The sequence below is a fragment of the Cannabis sativa genome, chromosome 4 (genome assembly GCF_029168945.1).
Source record: "Cannabis sativa cultivar Pink pepper isolate KNU-18-1 chromosome 4, ASM2916894v1, whole genome shotgun sequence".
NCBI lineage: Eukaryota > Viridiplantae > Streptophyta > Magnoliopsida > Rosales > Cannabaceae > Cannabis > Cannabis sativa.
The window spans coordinates 24,698,669-24,720,670 of NC_083604.1; the positions used below are offsets into that span (position 1 = coordinate 24,698,669).

The 22,002-nt window shown below is 32.9% G+C and overlaps 2 protein-coding genes across 2 annotated transcripts; one reads left to right on the forward strand and one right to left on the reverse strand.

Annotated features, from left to right (window-relative positions):
- The first annotated feature begins 14,206 nt into the window (after nt 1-14,206).
- LOC133036719 (uncharacterized) lies at nt 14,207-15,973 on the forward strand. The gene is made up of 3 exons (XM_061113429.1): nt 14,207-14,792; nt 15,107-15,621; nt 15,727-15,973. The coding sequence occupies exons 1-3, from the start codon at nt 14,235-14,237 to the stop codon at nt 15,866-15,868; spliced, it is 1,215 nt and encodes a 404-aa protein (XP_060969412.1). The 5' UTR covers nt 14,207-14,234; the 3' UTR covers nt 15,869-15,973.
- Nucleotides 15,974-16,538: 565 nt separating this feature from the next.
- LOC133036874 (uncharacterized) lies at nt 16,539-19,561 on the reverse strand. Its single transcript, XM_061113639.1, has 3 exons — nt 19,558-19,561; nt 19,029-19,053; nt 16,539-18,942 (listed from the first exon to the last, which is right to left on the reverse strand). Exons 1-3 carry the CDS (start codon nt 19,559-19,561, stop codon nt 16,539-16,541), a joined length of 2,433 nt encoding a protein of 810 aa, XP_060969622.1.
- Between the last annotated feature and the right edge of the window lie 2,441 nt (nt 19,562-22,002).

Consider the following 22,002-nt stretch of genomic DNA (forward strand, 5'->3'; position numbering starts at 1 on the left):
TGTCTTTTGATGACTTAGGTTTATAAAAGAATTCTTAGAATAGTGCAAGTGGATCCTGGTCACAGAATACCTAACTCATATTCCATATAGTTTGAATCCATTAATAAAAGATGGATATTAAACACTTGAGAAAGTGTAACTGTATTGTACCTGGAATTAGAAATATAAGAAAATTTCTATTTGGAATCTAAAATTAAAGTCAAAGACTTAAATTTATACCAAATATAATGAGTAATTCTATCTTGGACCACCACTACTAATACAAACTCTAAGTCAGATTTGCCCATACAAGTAGGAGATTTCTAAGATTGAGGATATATATCAATTGGGAATAGAATTTCGGGATTATAATCATATGCATCATTTAATTTCTTAAGAGAAAATATAATGACATGAAATGATTTATAGACCATTCATCCAATGATATATTATTGAGCTAATTCGAAATGAATAAGCTAAGAGGAATTAGGATAATTTCGTTTATAAATAAGAATCCAACGATGCTTCGATTAGCGAAAGACAAAGTAATCTTATTTATGTAATCTTCTTGTTTCATTTTGTAAAAATACTAGCCTAAGGTGTCATCAATTGATGAACAGCTAGATGTCGCATATACAATATTTATCTTTTGAGATCTAACACTATTATGTATGTCTAATGGTGAAAATCCACTAGGGATTTATCTCATTAGATAAACAAGCATGTTGGACCAACAATAAAGATTCGAAATTAAACTACAACTTAATAACAGAAAATAACATGGTTCAATATAAATTCATACACAATTCAGAAATTATAAACATATAGCAAGTAGGAATGATAAGTGAAAATACTAAAACTTACAATCCTAAATAATTTCCAAGGTTTTTCAACAAACTGATACAGTGTCCCGTTTAGGCGAGAGTCAAAGCATCATCCATTGAATAGAGTTGTCAGCTCATCTAAAATGATAACCATTCTAGCAACCTTTTATTCGATCAAGATTGGAATTCAGCGTTGTCCCGTTTAGGCGAGAGTCAAGGCAATTCTATCTTATGAGCTTCCACCATTGTTTCATAATTTGCAAGTCAAGTATGGTCGCCACCATTAGGGTGATCCATACCATACAAAACACTTACAAACTACTTATCATGCGAGGTTAAACGGTGCGAAATTGCTAATGAACGTTCCTCCATTAGGGAGGATTACTCACTAAAACAAACGCGGTGTACAACCCACAATGGAGATCGAATATCTTAATAATAAAGCTCATTATTTAAAGTGAGTTGTATTTTCTTTGATTCTCTTTATTTAATTTATTTATTTTAAATATATATTTATTTAAAATTTCCAATTTAGAATGAAAAATTCTAAATATAAATTTTAATTTAATATTTATAAATTTTACTTAGATGGATATGAAAATAACATGAATTATTTCCATCTTAGTAATAATTTCCAATAAATATTTAGAAAAATATTCAATTTAAGTTGTTACAAAATTAATTTAAATTAATTTACAACTCAAATTTAATTTTCTATAAATATATATTGCATTTCGAAAAATTAAAGTATTTAAGAATACAATTTTCGAAAAATGCATGTTAAAATAAAAAATAAATCCTGGAAAAATTATTCTAATTTAATGTTGGCCCAAAATTAATTAATAAAATTAATTTAAAACAAAAAATATAATTTTCTTATTTAATTAAATATATAAGAAAAATTTCAAATATTTAAGTATGATGATGAAAATCAACTTAAATATTAATTTTCTATTTAATTAAATACACTAGAAAAATACTTCAAGAAAAAATATCACCTATCTAGATTTTCCTTTGACTAATTTATTCAATTTCTAATAATATATTTTAATTCAATTTATTTTAATTAATCATTAAATGAAAAAATCATTGATTTAAGTTGGTCCAAAATTAAAATAAATAATTTACAACTTTAATCTATTTTTCAAATAAAATTCGAAATTCCAGCATTTAAGAAATGCAATTTCGAAATTTGATTAATAAAATAAAGAAAAAATATATTTTGAAAATTATTTAAATTTAGTTGAAAAAATAAATTTCAACTAAAAATAATTTTCTATTTAATTAAGTGTCATGAAAAAAAAATATTTAAGTATGATGATGAAAATCAACTTAGATATTTAATTTTCAAATTAATTAAATGTATTAAATTCAAGAAATAAATAATTAAGTGTAGAGAAGGCTTAATTCTTAATCTCTAGTTTAATACTAGGAAAAATATACTTAAATAAATTGTACCAAAATTAATTATATAAATAATTAATTTCACAATGTATAATATTTTCCTATTTAATATTAGAAATAATAAGTAGTCTAGAAATAACTATCTAGAAAATATCTTATTTGACTAAGTATCTTTTCCACAAAATTTGAAAAAAATATCTAATTTAGGTTGTATTAGAAAAAATCTAGAACCTAAATATTTTTCAAATTTAAATTTAATTAAATATCAAAAATTAAGTTGTAACCACTTAATTTGAAAATATTCCATTTTAAGTTAATATTCAAAAAAATATTAACTTAAAAAATATCAAAAATATTCCATTTTAAGTTAATATTCGAAAAGATATTAACTTAAAAAATATCTAAAGAATCTTAATAACCAATGACTAAAATTCCTCAACTTAATTTTGAAATTTTAAATCCAAAAGATATTCAGATTTAAGTTGGTTAGTTGAAGATAACTAAATATCAACTTAAATAGGAATATTTAATGAAAAATTTAAATTAAGCTCCAGAAAGAATCTAGATGATTATAATTCTATATTTAATTAAATACAAGAAAATACATATAGTTTAGCTTAGAATAAAATAATCTTTAAACTATAATTTTCTTAAATTAATTTCAAAATAAATGAAATTCATTATGTTGCTAATCAATTTTATTAGGTTAAACTAGTTTAATTAACCTAGTACAGTTATTCAAATCAGGCAAATGGGCCTTCACAATTGGGGTAGTTCATGTGAGGGGGTGCTGGGTTCAGTATGTCGTACCCACTACTATGGCTCCCAACTCTCACACAAGGCCCAAAAGAGAGGAATTTAACCTTAATAAGAACAACTGTTATTAATTGAATAGGCCCAAAAACTAAATGGGCCTAAATAAATTCTATCAAGAACTATGAAAATTTATTTTAGCAACAGCAACCTATATGCATCTATAATAAAATTAAACACATAGGCTCACACAGACACACTTTGGATGGGTCCTATCATGTTGCTAGGTCATACACAGATGAAAGAAGATTGTAAATATACCTGTTACAAATTATTAACTTGACCAAGGGAGCCATCAGATCATTAGATCTGGCAAAAAGTAACCATGGTTATTTGCAATCAAGTAATAATAGGTTTTGAAAACTTACAAACAAGCTAAAACACATACTCCTGCAACAAGGTTAGCAGGATAGTTGGATGTAGGATTTATTTAATTTTAAATTAAATAATTAATTAAAATAAATAAAATATTTATTTTCGAAAATTTAAAATAAAATAAAAAAAAATCAAAATTTTAAAAAAAAATTAAATTTAAAATTAAACCTACAATTTAAATTTAAATGTTATTTGATAAATAAAAATTAAATAAAAAATTAAAAAAGATAAATGAATATCTTTTTCAGATTTTAAATGTAATTTAAATAAATAAAATAACAAAATTTAAAAGTTAGCAAAATATCTTACATCTTTTTAAAATTACATGATTATAGTTATCTTATTTTAAATTTAAATAAGGTCAAATTATTTAAAAAAAAATAATTTAAAAAATTTAAAATCTGACCTTACATTTAAAAATAAGATAAGATATAATGAAATATAAAAATAAGATAGATAATTAAGCAAAAAGATAGATACTAACTATTTTCAAATTCAAATTACACTAATATCTTGAATTAAATTTAAAAAATATTAAATTAATTCAAAATGATAATTAGAATTGAATTAGGAATAGTAATAGTATAAATATAGAACTACACAAAAAATCGGAAGTTAATTCCATAAAAAAGCATGAAAAATAGAAGAAAAACGAAAAAATTGTGAGCTGTACGGACAGTATTCGCGATCGCAGGAAAATTTCAGCACAGCTCCGTTTTTTTTGAATCTTCAAAAAATCATAACTAATTCAAATTAAATCGAAATTGAGTTCTATAAAAAAGTAACTTGCTTAACTTTTTCCATACTATCCAATAAAAATAATTCCAGAAACAGAATTGCAATTATTTTTCACAAAAATTTATAAACATCAATCAATCATCAAGTAACACTCAATACAACATGATACCATCCAAAAACAAACAAACAATCGTTTTAAAGTCCAAATTTCTTGCAAGTAAATCAATTACCATGGCTCTGAGGCCAGTTGTTTGAAAATTATTTTACCAGGATCTTAGATCTACTCACAAGTATGTTTATTAACACCCTAAATATGAACTTTCTAAAACGATGAAATAAACACATATAAAGTTAAAGAAACCTTACATTGGGTGCGGCGGAATATAATGACTCCTTCCGTTCAGATATCTAGCCCTTGATTCCTTTTTGTAGCAGAGCATTATCAATATCTGAACCTTGATCTCTTTCTCTGAATCTTTGATGCTGAAACTCCTTCTTGCTGAAAGTCTTTCTTCACGATCTTCCTCACTATGATTGAGGTATCACTTGCTGTGTGTGGGCACTACTCATACACTAAGGTAATTTCGAAATTCAAGAGGAAGAGAGAGAGAGTGGGTTCGGCCAAAGATAGGGAGAGAGAAGGCTCAGGTTTTTCTGATTCAGAAAGTGTCAGAAGAAAAGTGTGAAATTTAAGTGTAAATTTCCTGAAGCTTTCACTATCTATTTATAGCATTCCACTAGGGTTAGGTTTGAATTATTTGGCATTAAAATAATGAAAATATCAGAGGGAAAAACCCTACAAAAGTGGCCGGCCCTACATAGTGGATTTGGGCCTCACTTTTTACAATTTTGCGGTTTTATCTTTTCTGCATCTGATTTTCTCAAAAACGCCAATTTTCTAATTCAACCATTTAAATGCCAATTCGAACTATTTAATAACTATAAATAATTATTAAATAATATTATCATTTATCATATTTATTAATTGAACCATACAAAGTATCATAATTAACAAATATGCCCCTATTAACTCTTTCTTTACAATTTCGCCCTTACTTAGTGAAAATTTCACAAATAGACATAGTCTAATTTGAGAATTATAATTGATTAATCAAAACCAATTATATGAGTCTTACAAGCAATATTATCTCAACTAGTGCGGGGACCATGGGTCTATATAACCGAGCTTCCAATAAGTAGATCAAGAATTTAGCACTAAAATTCACTAACTTATTAATTCTTCGTTGAATCCACGCATAGAACTTAGAATTGCACTCTCAGTATATAGAATGCTCTATATGTTCCACCATATAGACACATCATTAGTTATCCATTGTTATAATCCTAATTTGATCAATGATCCTCTATATGAATGATTTACACTGTAAAGGGATTAAATTACCGTTACACCCTACAATGTATTTTATCCTTAAAACACTTGACCCCGTATAAATTATATTTCAGCTTATGTGAAATGAGTACTCCACCATTTATGTTCGTTTGGTCAAGCTCGAAGGAGATCATCCTTTCCTTACTATTCGCCAAATAGAAGCTATAGATTCCATGTTTATGCTAGCACTCCCACTCAATTGCACTACCGTGTTCCCAAAATGTACGTATCACCCTGAACTAAAAGTAGGCTTAACTAACAAATCAAAGAACACGAATAGCCTTTCAAGATTGAGCCTAATCATAATAGGATTAAGAACATTTGATCTAGAATCATTTAGGCGATATTGACTTGAATAGATATTACGGTAAGTTTAATAAATCTAAGTCAAAGTTCAATATCCGTCCCTTCCGATGCATACTCCATGCATCCAACCTGAGCTTTACTTTAACCAATGCTCTGGAAAGAACATAGCACTTCTCCAAATGCAAGTAAACTCTGTTGTAGATTATCATATCAGTGAAACCCTATGTCTGATAAATCTAGGAAACTTTATTCACATAGTCATGTTTACTTTCCAATGTGTTGACGGCACAATAAACAGGATCAAGTATGTGAAAAGGGTTTCAGATGAATTTATACATTATGTACATATAATCATGAAATAAATGATGTGAACCATGCAACATTAAATGTTATTTCTGATCTATATTAATAAGTAAATCTGATTATATTGAAATGAGTTTTATTTAGGGCATAAAACCCAACATATACATAACTTTGTTGCTTTCAAAAAGCACTGGAAAAGTTATTCAACTAAAGAAAATTTTTTCTGTGTTATCTCTATTCCATTTTTGAATACAATTAGAGATATGTCTTCTATCTTTTCTGATGCACTTAGTAAGTAGTATAGAATTCAGTATACCTAGATGAGTAATGCAGATAGAAAATGATGTTGCATAATGTTTTATGAACACAAAGGAAGTAATGGTGGAGAGAGCAGTAGCTTACCACAGACTTACAGTTCCAGTAATTTGGGCTTAGTCAAATACACTACAGTTGATCTGGATATAAAGACAATAGATTGATTGAAATGCACTACTTGTTTTATGTTAGTGCACGTGGGAGTTTGTTGGGATTTTATGCCCTAAATAAAACCCATTTAAATTTAATCTGATTTGTTATCAATAGAAGATTAGAAGTCATTTATGTTTACATGTAGTTTTCATGTTTGTGGTTTAATCTGTACAAAATCTATTAAGTCCAGAACATATAGTAAATCACAATTACAGTGATGTCAACACAGTGGAAGGTAATTGTGATTATATGCTTCAAAAGATAATGTCCCTTGATTCATCAGTGCACTGGATTTACACTGATGTGATAGTCAGTGATAAAGTATACTTACACCTTAGATAAGTGCTATGTTCTTTTCAGAACATTGGCAAAGTATGCTCGTTTGGATGTATGGAGTATACATTAGACTAGGAATGATATTGATCTTGGAAAAGATATTATAATCTTACCGTTGTATCTTTCTAAGTCAATATCACTGGTTGATCTTAGATCAAAAGATCTTAATCCTGACATGGTTAGCTTAAATCTCAAGAGTGTTATTTGTGTTATTTGATTTGTTAGTTAAGCCTACCTTTTGGTTCGGGTGATACGTACATTTTGAGAATATGATAGTACAATTGAGTGGGAGCGCTAAATATAGATATGGAACCTATAGCTTATATCTGGACATAGAAGTGAAATGATGATTTCTTTCGAGCTTGGCTTAATAGAGATAAATGGAAGAGCTCTTATTTCAGTGATTATATTAGTTCACTGAAATATCATTTATAGGAAACTAAGTGTTTTAAGGATAAAATACATTGAGGGGTGAAACGATATATTTGTCCCACTCGGTGTAAATCATCTATAGAGGATCTTTGATTATTGGGACTAGAACGATGGTTAAATATTTATAGCGTATCTATATCGTGGAACATATAGAGCATTCTATATAACTGAGAGTGTAATTCCAAGTTCTATAGTGGTTCAATGAGGAATTAATAAGTTAGGGAATTTACTTGGTAAATTCTAGATCTACTTATTGGAAGCTCGGTTGTATAGGCCCACGGTCCCCACACTAGTTGACACAATACTGCTTGTAAGACTCAGTTAATTGATTTTTAATTAATCAATTATAATTCTAAAATTAGACTATGTCTAGTTTGTGAATTTTCACTAAGGTATGACCTAATTGTGAAGAAATATGATTTTAGGGTTTATTTATTAATTAAGATACTTTATGGAGTCTAATTAATAAATATTATACATGAAAATTTTATTTGATAATTATTAAATAAATAGTTTTGCCATATATAGGGTTGAAAGTGTAAAAAATGGTATTTGTGAAAAATAGATAAAATAGTTGAGAAAATGGCAAAAATCTAACTAGTTTAGGGCCCATTATATGGCCGGCCACTAGTGCCTAATTTTGCTCTATTTTTATCAATTTTTTATTCCAAATAATTCAATCCTAACCCTAGGTGAAATTAGTAAAAAGGAAAGCTATGGTCTCATTATCCAACTAATGCCTCTAAAGCTAAAAACCTAGTTTTCTCTCTAGAATTACGAGACCTCTTCCTTCTTCTTCTTCTCTAATTTTGAAATCATATAGCCTTCTTCACAAACTAAATTCAAGCCTTAGTGATAGAGTACATGCCCACACATAAAAAGTTGGTACTCAATCATATTGTGTAAGACTGTGAAGAATCCAATTCAAGTGAAGGAGAATCGGACTCAGATCTTAGTGATACTCTGCTATAAAAAGCATACAAGGGTTAGAGATCTGAGCGGAAGGAGTCATTTAATTCTACTGCAACCAATGTAAGGTTTCTCAAATTTTATATGTGTTTAAATTACATTGTTTTAGAAATTCATATTTATGATGTTAAACAACATAAATGGTAGTAAATTTAGATCACGGTAAAAACATAATCCAACACTTTGTTCATAATAAATTTAAAATTTCAAACATAACACATTAATGATAATATAAATTTTCATTTGTGACAATGATGGTACTCCAAGACCATATATTTGTTCTATTCTTGTTGTATGATCTTAATTTCCATATCAAATGATCATATATCTATAATTCTTGATGCATATGAAGTACTTCAGGACTTCTCTACTAATGAACAAACTTTATACATTTAATATTTCTCGATATACAAAAGAAATAAAAGTTTGTTCTTCAATCATTTATAATATATTCAAAAACTCTTCAAGAGTCTTTCACAACGTATAATTTACGAATTTATATTCCATTGACAACCATACGTAGTTTTCAAATAACAATTTACTTACATGTCTTTCTTTCATACAAAGATCTTTTATCATATAGTGCGCGCAACTTTGAATTTATATCACTTAAGACATGTTTAAATTCTTTTAGAATTTTTAGATAAGGCTTATTTCAAATTCTCACTATATTAAGAGCTCCAAATAAATAACCTTTTGTTGCAACATTTATGTGACGCTTATAAATCCTCATAAAATATATTCCAGGCTATAATCAAATCTTGATTATATTTTCTCAATATTTAAACCTTATTTCAATCAATCCCATGTCTATGCAAACTTTGTACAACAATTGATTATGTGCAAATAAATATATGTAAATTTCTAATTAAAAATATTTATTTGCACACCCTATAGGTCTTACTTCACTTTATGCGAGTAAACTTTCCTGGACTGCGTCATAATATTTTGGCCAAAAACAAAATGTATGTCGATAATTCTCTATAAATCTAATATCATGATCCTTGCTATCTCATGTTAGTTTATTCCATATGCACACATTCAACATCTATTGTCGACAGAATTCCTCCCATAACTTACAGAGATCTCTTTATATTACATATTTTTCAATTATGTTTATCATTTATAGGTACCTATATAGAACCACTTCAGGGATTCAATAATTACGATAAAATGTGTTATGTCTAACTTCTTTTGGGAGTCTCTTCTAGAGTACCGTTTCCATCACAATTATCATCAATACTTTATAACATTAAGGTATCTTCAAGAGTACCTCTAAATTTTAACAACTTCAGTACATATCAAATGAACATTTACTAATAATTTCTACATTGTTCATTTACGCTTTAGGAATTTTCAACTCATTCTAACTCAACTTTGAATAATATTGATTTGCAGTTGGTATATATCATTTTGAACTATATTATTCTTATATACTTTGTGCAAGGATCATTTTTCAAAAATTATCATCGATCCCAACTGCTTCTCTCCCCCTGATCGAGAGAATTTGTAAAATTGTGATATCTAATAATATTAATACACATGTAGGGATTTCAATATATCACAATAAATCAATATTTATTTAAACTCATATATACTATATGACATTGAACTTCAGATTCAATCAACTTCAGGTTCAAGTTCAATACTTATGAACTTAATTCATTTCTAAGAATGAGTCATGGGTGTATAAGTAGAAATACATAAATTTACAAATTTTGTAAATCTGTGACCATATGATCTTATCACATCGATAAGATATTATACAATAAAAATCTAACAATGGCTCAAGATTATTAAAGAATTAAAATTTAAATATTTTGTATGTGCAAATATATGCACACTCTTCTTTTGAGCCTTATAAATTAACAATGAGAAGAATCTTCTAGTTCTTCAACAAAATTTAGTCAAATCCTTTGACAATTTATTGCATATGATTGATCATGTCAAAATAAATCAATTCATGAACTTCAGGTTCACTATAATTTGTATTTCAATGAAACTTTCATAAGGTAATGTAAAAGGGAAATTTGATAATTTATGCTAAAAAATTAGATAGGGTGTTTAATTATACCCAATTATTACACATAAAAAAACTATACCTATCTTTTAATTATCTTCCAAAAATACCCCTGTCTTTTCAAACTTCTCACATTCCCTCTAACTCTATTCTCTCTCTTCTACATTCTCTCTCTTCATTCCCTCTCCCCACCGACGCTGCAAACAACAACCACACCAGACGACCAAACAACCAAAATCGCAGTCGACCACCAAACAACCACCAGACGACCAGGAACCCACAAACCCACAAACCCACGAACCCACGACGACGACGACGAACCCACGGGCACGAACCGAACCCTTGAACCCAGACGAACCCTCGAACCCACTCCAATCGACCCCATCGACTGACGCCCGAGCGAACAAGGAGACCCAGTCGAATCCCACGAACATAGCAATCCAGGTTAGTTTTCGTGGAATTTTTCTTTGAATTTTCTTCTTTAAAATGCATACATTTGTGGTTGAATCTGGTATTGAATTGAAAGTTGTTATTTTGTATGTTTTTTGGGGATAATTTGTGCAATAAAACTGTGGGATGAATGTGGGTTTCGAACAATAGATTTTTCTGGGTTTTTAGGTTATTGTGCGATTTTATGCGATTCTTTGTGCGCTTTTGTGCGACGTATATGGAGTCTGTACATGTGTTTTTGTGTTTTTGCGACTTTTGTGCGATTTATGTGCGATCTTGTGCGATTAAGTTGTAGACTTTCTGTGTTGGGTATGTTAAGCGATATTATGCGATGTTGTGCGATTTTGAGCGATTTATAGAATGTGGTCAAGGTCTTGAATTTTTAGCGACATTATGCGATTTATTTGCGACTTATTGTGCGATTTTACTGACATCAGAAATTTCCAAGTGTTACCCACACGACCCACACGAGACCCACTCCAAGCACAATCCACGAACCAGGTATGGGCTAAACTTAACTTTTTTTTTGCAATTTATCATATACATTGTGCATCTGTGATATAACTGAAATGTATTTGTTTAAATTTATCAATTTTAGAGTTTGGGGAAGAAACTGAGTTTAGGGAGATAGATTTTGGGGTTTTTCTTTATTTTGTGCGATTTCTGTGCGATTATGTGCGATTTCAAAGCGACATGTAGGAAGAACTTTTATCAATTCTGGAAAAAATTGAAAAATAGCGACGTTTCACGATTAAGTTAGCGACATATAGCGACATTAATGTAACTTTTATTTATTCAGTGAAAAGTCGATATTTAGCGACGTTTAACGATTACATTTGCGACTCAAAGCGAAGTGTAGCCTTGCAATATTTGCATAGAGATCCAGGCTTCACCTGTTTACCATTTAGATAACCTAACTTGCAGCGACGGCAGCCTTCGGGGAACCCTGGTGGTGGAGCCGGCCATACACCTGTTTTGTTAAATTTTTTTTCAAGTTTTAGAAACCTCCACTCGTTCATAAGCCGTTCATTTTCAAAACGTTTCATGTCGTCAAGCACTTTTTGCATTTGAGGCGTAATTTCCCCACAATCAGGCTCCTGCTTGATCTCTTCAGGAGTAAGAATCGGATATTTGCCCTTGTTCCTTCTAGTAGACATTGCTAAGAGAATTATCTTAAGAGGAAAAAAATTAAGAAAATATGTGTAACTTATGAGATAGACAATTGGCTTTTATAGAGAAAACTAGTGGTTGGGAAGGTGGGATAATAAATGTAAAAATTGAATTACACAATTGTACACATGTTTGTCATGCAAAAAGCAATCTGGGCAATTTTCGCGACATGTAGCGATTTATGTGCGATATGTTAGCGACATAATCAAGTAGTTGGTTAGGCGGGATAATAAATGTCACATTAATTACCATTTAATGTGGAAACGTCTTTTTGTGCGATTATTGTCGATTTCTTGTGCGACTTTGTGCGATTTTATTTATAGCTATTGTGTTTGCAATTTTTATATTTGTGCGATTTTTGTCGATTTCTTCTGCGACTTTGTGCGATTTTATAGCTATTGTGTTTATATTTGTGCGATTTTTAGCGATTCCTTGTGCGATTGTGTGCGATTTATATTCAAATATGTTGCCAACCAGGATTATTTCTGGTGTGCGATTAATGTGCGATTTATGTGCGAGTTTGTGCGATGTTGTATGTCATTCACTGGCTGTTATGCGATTTCTATGCGATTTCTATGCGATTAATAATCTTCCTGTTTGTATTTGCAGATGGCTCCAGAACTCATTCTCCCCTTGGCTGAGCATTTTCCTGGGCGTATCACTTACCGAGGAAATGGGTACTTTGCTTCTATTAAAGCAAAGTTTGAAGCCTTTAACCTGACCGAGAGGGTGAAGGAAACTCCTTTTGGAGTTTTTTGGAATGCGAATGAACTGAAATTCTCCGGGGTGATTGTGCATCAACTACTGTTGAGGAAAATGAAAGTGAGTGAGGTAAAGAATGATGAAGTGTGGTTTTACGTGGGTAAAACCGAGGCCAGATTTGGAAGATCTGAGTTTGGATTGATTACGGGACTGAAGATGAGCGGTGGCCCCTCGACTGAAGAATTGAATACACTATGTGAGTCTGATCGGATATTGCGGGACTACCTCAATAATGCCAAACGGGTCACTTTCAAAACCCTTTGGCTAGCTTTTGAGGCGTGCGATGTGGCCGACGACGTGTACAAGCTGGGGCTGTGTGCATTTGTTGAAGGAGTGCTTCTATCTAGGGCTGAGGGTGTTTACATATGGTCGGATATGCTGAAGTTGGTAGAAAACGAGGAGAAGTTCTTCGAATATCCGTGGGGCCTTCTTTCATATCAGAAGTTGTTGTCATCCACAGCCAAAAGTATGACTGACCTGAGGAAGAACTACCTTGATAAATCTACTAAGGATAAGAAGAAAGGGAAGAAGGAGAAAAAAATTACTCAACCAGAGGCGAAGTACAATGTCTACGGATATGCACCGGCGCTACAATACTGGGCCTTTGAGGTGATGCAGGATTTGGGGAAGAAGTACGGGCAGTGCAGAGGGACTAGATTCCCTCGAATGTTGAATTGGAGCACCCCCAACACAGTTACGAAACATGATGTCAAGCAACCTGATGTCGCTACCCTATTCGAGAAAAGGGTATGCCAATCTGACTTTCTTTGTTGTTTTGGTATTTCTTTTGCTAAATTGTGCTTTACAACGATTTTATGCGATTTTAATGCGATTTTTGTGCGATTTAAACATGTTTTTCATTTGCCTCTGTTTCATTTAGCGAGTTTATGCGATATCAATGCGATTTTTGTGCGAGTTAGACCTATTTCATTTGCAACTGTTTTATTTTGCGAGTTTATGCGATTTTCGTGCGATTATTGTGCGATTTCACTATGCTGAATAGGATTCTGCTATTATTCTGCTATTTTCTGCGATTTTATGCGACGTGTGTGCGATTTTTGTGCGATAATTAATATGTATTTTTTTCCAGATGGTTGTTCTTCAAATTCTGTATCCTAGGAATTGGGAGGTGGACTATTGGAAGAGCAATTGTGAGGGTGAGGTCCCCACGGTGGAAATGGGGTTGGATGAGGTCGAAGAAACGCAAGTCGGGGCGCAAGATTCGACCGCATTCCAGACCCAAGCCGAACGGGTGGCGGATTATGTGAAAAAGTCCAAAATTATTCCACCATCCCCACCCAAAGAAGCACCAGACGCCTCCACATCTGCCACCGTGCCCCCAACGCCTGCCACTGTGCCCCCAAGCTCTGCTCCAGCCAATGACTCCAACTACCTCTTGTTGGCTAAGAGGTTGGAGAAGGTAGAAGCGCAACAAGTTGCGATTCGACCGCGTTGCATCGAGATGAAGGCTGACTTCAAGAGAAGTCAGAAAGAGATGAAGAATCTTATCATGGATCAAATTGCGACCGTGATAAGTTTGTTACAGAAGCAGCCTTCGGAGCCGACACAACCATCAGGGCCGGCACAGCAATCAGACCCCACACCATCAGACACGGCCGAGCCATTACAGACGGTACATCCATCACCGCCGACATATGATGATGATGATGATGTCTACCCAGAAGATTGGCAACCTGACGCATGTGACGTTCCTTCTACTCCTGCAAACGCCATTGTCATTTCGCTGGGTGATACTGAATCTCAGGATGTGGAAGAGTTGCAGGGGCCACCAGATGGAGTGGAGTTCTGTAGGCTTAGGCGAAAGCGCAAGCCGGTTTTCTTGAATGACTACACTGCTGGGAAGAAGAAACAACGACATGGGCCCGTGGTAGTAGACACCCTGAAACCGGCGGACGCCCGGCTGTTAAAATTCTTCCAGAAGTGGATCACTTATGCTAGGGACAATGGCCGTCCTAGGGATGTTCACACTGGCGAAGCCACTAGATCGTGGTTCGTGAAGTTGATGGTGCTGAACGAATGGCTCGAAGATGCTGTAAGTTATTTCTTAACAGAATTAATTTATTGTGTTTTTTATTGTTTGTGCGACTTATATGCGACTTACATGCGATTTATATGCGATTTATACTTATTGTATATGTAATCTGGTTTATGCGACTTTATGCGATTTAAGTGCGATGTGCTTGCGATTATAAACTGATTTATGTTGGTTCGCGATTACTGTGCGATTTTTGTGCGATTTTTGTGCGATTATTTGAAACAATTTTGGTAATTTACTGTGCGATTTCCTGCGATTCGTTGTGCGACTTTTATGCGACTTCTTTCTAACTGTTTTCATTTGGAACACAGCAAATTGATGCCATGGCGCACTTATTGAGAAGAAGACGGACCCTGTACCCAGAAGTCTACACCCGAAAAGGTGTAGTTTTGGACACATCTGCTCCACAGTTCTTTTCCATGTTTTGGAATATGTGTGAGGGTGACAGGGGCAAGATCAAATGGGATGAGAGCGTCATGAGTTACGTGCAGGGGATACCGCACAGATACTTGCCATGTTGGGAGAAGCAGGAGTACATATACTTTGTGTTGCACCTTCCCAAAGAGCGGCACTGGGTGGCAGTAGAGGTGGATATCGAGAACTGGGAGATCATTGTATATGATTCTGATATCGGTGCCACCGTTGAGGCAGCCATGGAGTCATATTTGAAGCCTTACAGTGAGCTCTTTGCAAATCTAATTCGAGATAGCGGTTATTTCCAATACAATAATTATGTACATCCGGTGGAGTTGGGCGATCTCAGTCAGCTCCTACCCCTCCATTATAGACGAGCTACCTCGGAGGTTGTACCACAAACGAACAGCAGGTGAATCTCTTTTTCTTTTGTATATTTTGAGTAATTTATTTAATTTTGCACTCCATTATGAATTACTTAACTTAATTGTTGCTAATATTTAGTTTTTTTTTTTAGTGGCAATTGTGGAATGTATGCCATGGAGCACATTGAGCACTTGATGCTGGATCGGTCGTTGGAGCATGTGCATGATGATAACATGCTCACCTTTAGACATAGGTGGTGTGTGGACCTATTTTACCAGAACTTAACGTGGTAGTTTTTTGTAGGTTTTTGCAATGTTAATCTTGTACACATAAACTCCCCTTTTGTAATTGTATTATAATCTCACCAAATTTATATATAACAAGTAAATTTAAAGCTATTTAAATTGTTGCTTATATCAATTTATTTCTTTTTTAAATTTTTCATAAATCCTGTGAGAAGATGACTTCTTGATAAATTATTTCACTAGGAATCGCATTAAAATCGCACATTCATCGCGCATATAATCGCCAAAATACACAAACTAACAAATCTAGATTAGTTCACATCGCAGAAAAATCGCACCATAATCGCACAATGTCGCCAAAAATACAGAACCAAAGCAAACTCAAAAACAGGATCCTGTCAGTTAACATCGCACAAAAATCGCACCATAATCGCAAAAATATCGCCAGACACTACAGAAACGAGCAACCAAAAAACAAGATCCCATCAAGATCCTGTCAGTTAACATCGCACAAAAATCGCACAATAATCGCAGGATATCGCCAAAAAAACAAAACAAACTACAAACTAGATCCTGTCAGTTACAAATCGCACAGTAATCGCATAATGTCGCCTAAAATGGGTACACAAACCAAAAAATTATTAATCTAGGAGAAAAAAGCACAATATCCAACAACCAGCAATACAACACATATTCATTTAAAAATTGGAGAAATGGTTCAAACTCGAGCTTTGCATGTAGCTCTGTTGTGCCCTGAACCGTGACATAGCGAACAATGACGAGGTTCCACTACCACCTGACCACTAGAAGGTCGACGCTTCGTCGGTCTTCTACCTGCATTGCTCTTCCTAGGCCGACCTACTGGTTTTTTCTCCACTGGTACCCCGATTCTTATGTTCTTGATATGTTCCGGTAGTACCCACTCATCCTCCTCGCCAACAATATTAATTGTGGCATCGTAGGTTTTCTTCCACGTTTCTTTAGTGTAATATGGAGAGCAAAGTGTGTACACGCTCACATTCTGACTAACTGCTGCGGCACATGCATGTGGACAAGGGATTTTCAGCATTTGGAAAAGTCCGCAAGTGCATGTTCTCTCCACTAAGTTCACATCACCACCTCTCTCACCTTGAGGACTCGTACCAACGTTGAACAATTGGGCACCATTACGAAGGACACTCCTGAACATACCATCTTTGTGTTGATCCTTTAAATCATTTTCAAAAGTAGTAGCCAAAGGAGTAGCGCACTTACTAGCCTTTTCGAGACGAGAAGCAAACCAATTTTGAAGTGTGAACCTGATGAAGTCAACCAAAATAGTTACTGGATATTTTCTGAATTCTTCTGTCACCTTGTTGAAGCTTTCGGCAGCGTTGCTTGTCATTATGTTGTACCGATCGCCTGGACAATAAGGACGAGCCCACTTTTCAAACCCTATTTGCTCGACGTATGTAGCAATGGCAGGGTCCATCTGTTTCAGCACCTCAAAATGCCTATCACATTCCGTCTTGTTCCATGCGTAAGCTGCAAGCCATATTTGCTTGTTGCATACATCAGTCTTAAACTTGTGATTGACATTCATAGTAATATGCTTGAAGCATGCACAGTGGCATGCTTCTGGGAAAACAACATCAACAGCATGTTCAATGCTTTGATGCCTATCCGATATGAACATAAGATTTTCAACCGGACCAATGGCTTCCTTCAACTTTCGCAAGAAATACTTCCAAGAGTCATGATTCTCACTGTCAACAATTGCAAAGGCTACCGGAAACAATTGGTTGTTTGCATCGTACGCAACAGCAACTAACAGTGTTCCTCCATACTTCGTCTTCAAGAATGTTCCGTCGATACTAATCACAGGACGACAATACTTAAATCCCTTCCTACAAGCATCGAGTGACCAGAAACAGTACTTGAACCGGTTATCCTCGCTGACAATGTCAGTAATAGTGCCTGGATTATTCTGTTCCAGCATGTAGAAGTAACCATATAATTTCGTATAAGATTCGCACGGAGTACCCCTCTTGTACATAACTGCCTTCTCTCTACATCTCCAAGCTTTCTCGTAACTCATCTTGATGCCATATTCATCAAACATATCCCTCTGAATGTCTTTTGCCTTGTAGTTAGATCCATCGGATGTGTACTTGTTCTTAATAATGTGACCAATGACCCACGGTGCTGCTTGCCGGTGATCAGAATGTCTAGAATCCAAGTTACATGTGTGTTCGTTGTGAAACACAGTAACCTCAAACATGTCACAAAGTGCCTTCTTCTTCCCCCTTAATCTCCATTTACAATTTTCATCCTTACAAGTAACGTAAAACACATCAGTGCCAGACTTACTTACCATCCACTCAAAATTATTTTTCAGTGCATACCTACCAACTACATTCTTCAATTCTTCCTTGTTTTTGTACAACTTGCCAAGATATATCTCCCCTGAAGGCGTACCACTAAGAGATGTTGTATACACATTATTTTCCTCTATGTCTTCCCTTGTCCACACAAGAGGTTTGAATTTAGTAGAAACTTCAAATTCAGATACAGGAGCACTATTAGAAGGACCTGGCCGACTGCTACTAGTTCTTGGTGTTTGGCGATTCTCACTACGGGGGGGTCTTCTTTGTCGCTCTACTTGGTTGCTTGGAGTTAGTTCCATCCTCAGGGGAGGTACATCAGCAGCCACATCATCATCCACACCCAAATCAACCACAGGATCATTGTTGTAAAAGGGAGCATCGAACTCATCTGAATGATGAAACTCGATACCCACTCTCTCATCATCTACATTAGTGCCAACTTGCTCGTCCAAACCAACCCCCAGATCAGTTTCTGGGACAAAGGTCCCAACAACACTTCTAGGGGTTACATTTCGGGGAGTCTGCTCCAAATTCACATTCTTCTTCACCTTAGTCACAAATAGTGGCAACAAGTTGTCCACACTCATTTTTGCCTTCATGCTCAAGAACACTCGTAGTTGACTATCTTTCACTAAAACCTCAGGTGGAAACTTAGTGCCTTTCATGTACATGTAAAGAACTTCTAACTTCAATTCAAACACCAAGGGGTCCACCTCCAACTCCTCATGCAAAACTTCATGCAACTTTTTCAGTGTACTGATCCAATGTCCAATATCAATGTCTTACTTTTTGAGGAATCAAATACCCAGTTGAAACCCTCCAAAGTCCAAACGCCATCATACAGTACAGGCACAAATACAGATGAATCTGTCCCAAAGAAAAACAAACAAACTTACATTTAAAAATACCATACAATATCGCACACACTATCGCACAATATCGCACAACATCGCCTTAAGCTAGCATAAAATAAACCAGTTATGATGTCGCATAATAATCGCACAACAAAGGAAAGAAATCGCATAAAGTCGCACAATATCTGGAAATCAACAAAATCGCATAACGACGCAATATAAATCGCACACAAATCGCCAAACATTAATATCGCATATACAATCGTACAATAATCGTACAAAGTCGCCAAAATTGATCATGTCATCCCTAACCTCAGATTTCTCATGACATCGCACAACACATCGCATTATGTCGCATAAAATCGCCAAAACCAAAAAAAACCCAGAAAAACACAGACTGTTAGCCACAAACTCTACCTCCATTTCAAGGACACAAAAGTCACATATTACAACTAACAACGTTCAGATCCATACAATACAACAAAAAACAACACTATTTACTAAGAAAAATACTTACCCATTGCTTTGTTGAGTGTGGTGGACTTTGAGGGTGAAAATCTTCAAGGTGGCAGTCGGCCAAGACGTGGAGGTGGCAGGCGGCGGCAGTCGGCGGCAACGGAGAGAGCAATGAGAAAGAGAGACAAAGTGAAAGAGAGAGAGTGCGAGAAGAGAGAGAGTGAGAGAAGAAAGAGAGAGAGATCAAACGAGAGGGAAAGAGAGAGAAATGAGGGGCTGATTTTTTTGGGTTTGAGGAGAGGGCATTTTGGGGTTACCATTAAAAGATTGGCATAGTTACCAAATTCTTAGGATGATGGTATAATTTAACACCATTACACATTTTTAAGCATAAAATGTCAAATTTCCCATGTAAAATCACTACAACATAAGCATTACAAGTTTCATTTTTATACACGAATAATATAATTATATTATTCTCCAAAACATATACACTCTTTAGGAGTCACTATTATATTTACCAAACTTTATATTTCTTCAGGAATCACTATCATCAATTCAATGATGTGTATAATTTAAAAGATACATGACAACTTAATCATGTTATTGTAATGGTCAAATAGATATAACCATAATATATCATTCATTTTTCCTTATATCTTTCTAACAAGTCGTCTAATTTATTAATAGACTATTCATCAGTCTAATTATCATGACTTGATATATTATATATTTAAATGTACAACCAGTACATATAATAAGTTATTTCTTATCATTTTCATAACTAGATAAAATTTATACATCTAGGTACATACAAAGATATTTTACTACTCCAAGTAGCAATTATATGTAAGACTTCTTCAGGAAGCTTTTCAAATAATCATTTTGTGATACTTTATCACTTTGATTATATTGGATCACTAACAAATATTAGCAAATTATATATTCATTTCTGGGAATGTGCAAACTGAATTAAATAGTAACTGTATATATACATATCTTGTACCAGCAATAGTTTGAAACTATTAATTTGAAGAAATAATAAAATATGTAAATATTAATTTGCTTCTAGCATCACCAATATATGTGAAATCTATATTCTTTGAAATAGAATTTCACGTCTATTTATTCTCTTCAAGGAATGATATTTAAATACTCTAAATATACAATAAATTTGTACAATTCACATTCTATTCAATAATCAAATATACTTTTATCTTGATTATAAGTGTGTCCGTACTACAGCTATGCTACTACTATTATTCAATTTCACACATGTTATATAGATTTTATGCACTTATATTGTGTGTGGTATCTCATCTTTTGGTTGTTTTCATTTTCTTCTAGAAATATTTGAGTAGTAAATAATGACATCGATTATTTAAAATTATTGCATTCACTTCAGGAAATGACGTTGAACAAGTAGAACATTATTATAAATTTCTTAAAAATTTATTACTTGTTCATTCATAACAATATAAGAAATTATTCAGCAATTTCTTTCACGATATTTCAAAGAATATATAAATACAATTTTTGCATAATTTTCAAGATGTATGGAAAATTTGATCTTTAATATATGTCACATGCAATAATTTCCAATATTGCAAGTAATAACAATGTATAATAACATGACTAATAAGAACAATCTTTAAAAGTAGTTGAATTCAATTCGTATCATTTTCTGCAGGGAATAATGAATAATAAATACATGTCTCCTGTATATAAATAACATTAGTCATGTTCATTGTTATTCTTATACTTTGATGTTTCAATGCAATTTTCTTAATATTCTCTTTTTTTTTTTTGGTATTTAAAACCCTCTATAAAATTGCATCAATAATAATTATTTTTAATGATTCTTTAGTTGTATTCACATAAATACAACATATTTTTTTTTACAAATATAAAACATTTACGTCAGGAAATATTTGTCAAAATCTATATCGATATTAGATTACTTCTCATTGTCCTCAAAGAATACAAGAACATATATATAAATATGTATTCATCTCTTTCATTATATATAAGTAAACTATATAATGAATATTACGTTTGCATAATCTTCAGGATATATGGAAGATTTTATTGAGGACGTATAATTTTCAAGATATATACAATATTTTATCGATGATACATAATCTTCAAAATGTATGTATAATTTATATAGATTTTCTCTACTATATCATAGACAACTATATTGTAAATATTATAAATGATAAGAACATAATATATATATATATGAAATCAATAATAAATATACAAAAATATATATATACATAGATAATATATAGATATATAGATAAAAAGAAAAAGAAAAAAAGATTCTTGAAATTGTTTCAGTCAGATAAGTATATGTATAAATACATATTTAATGTATCGTGATCTTAAAACAATTTAAGAACTTAACAAAATACTTACATTAAGATTTGAACAGAAACTCGTGCTGAGAAAGTGTTATAAAATAATATAAAATATGTATGAAGAAAAGTAGAAGAAAGAAAGA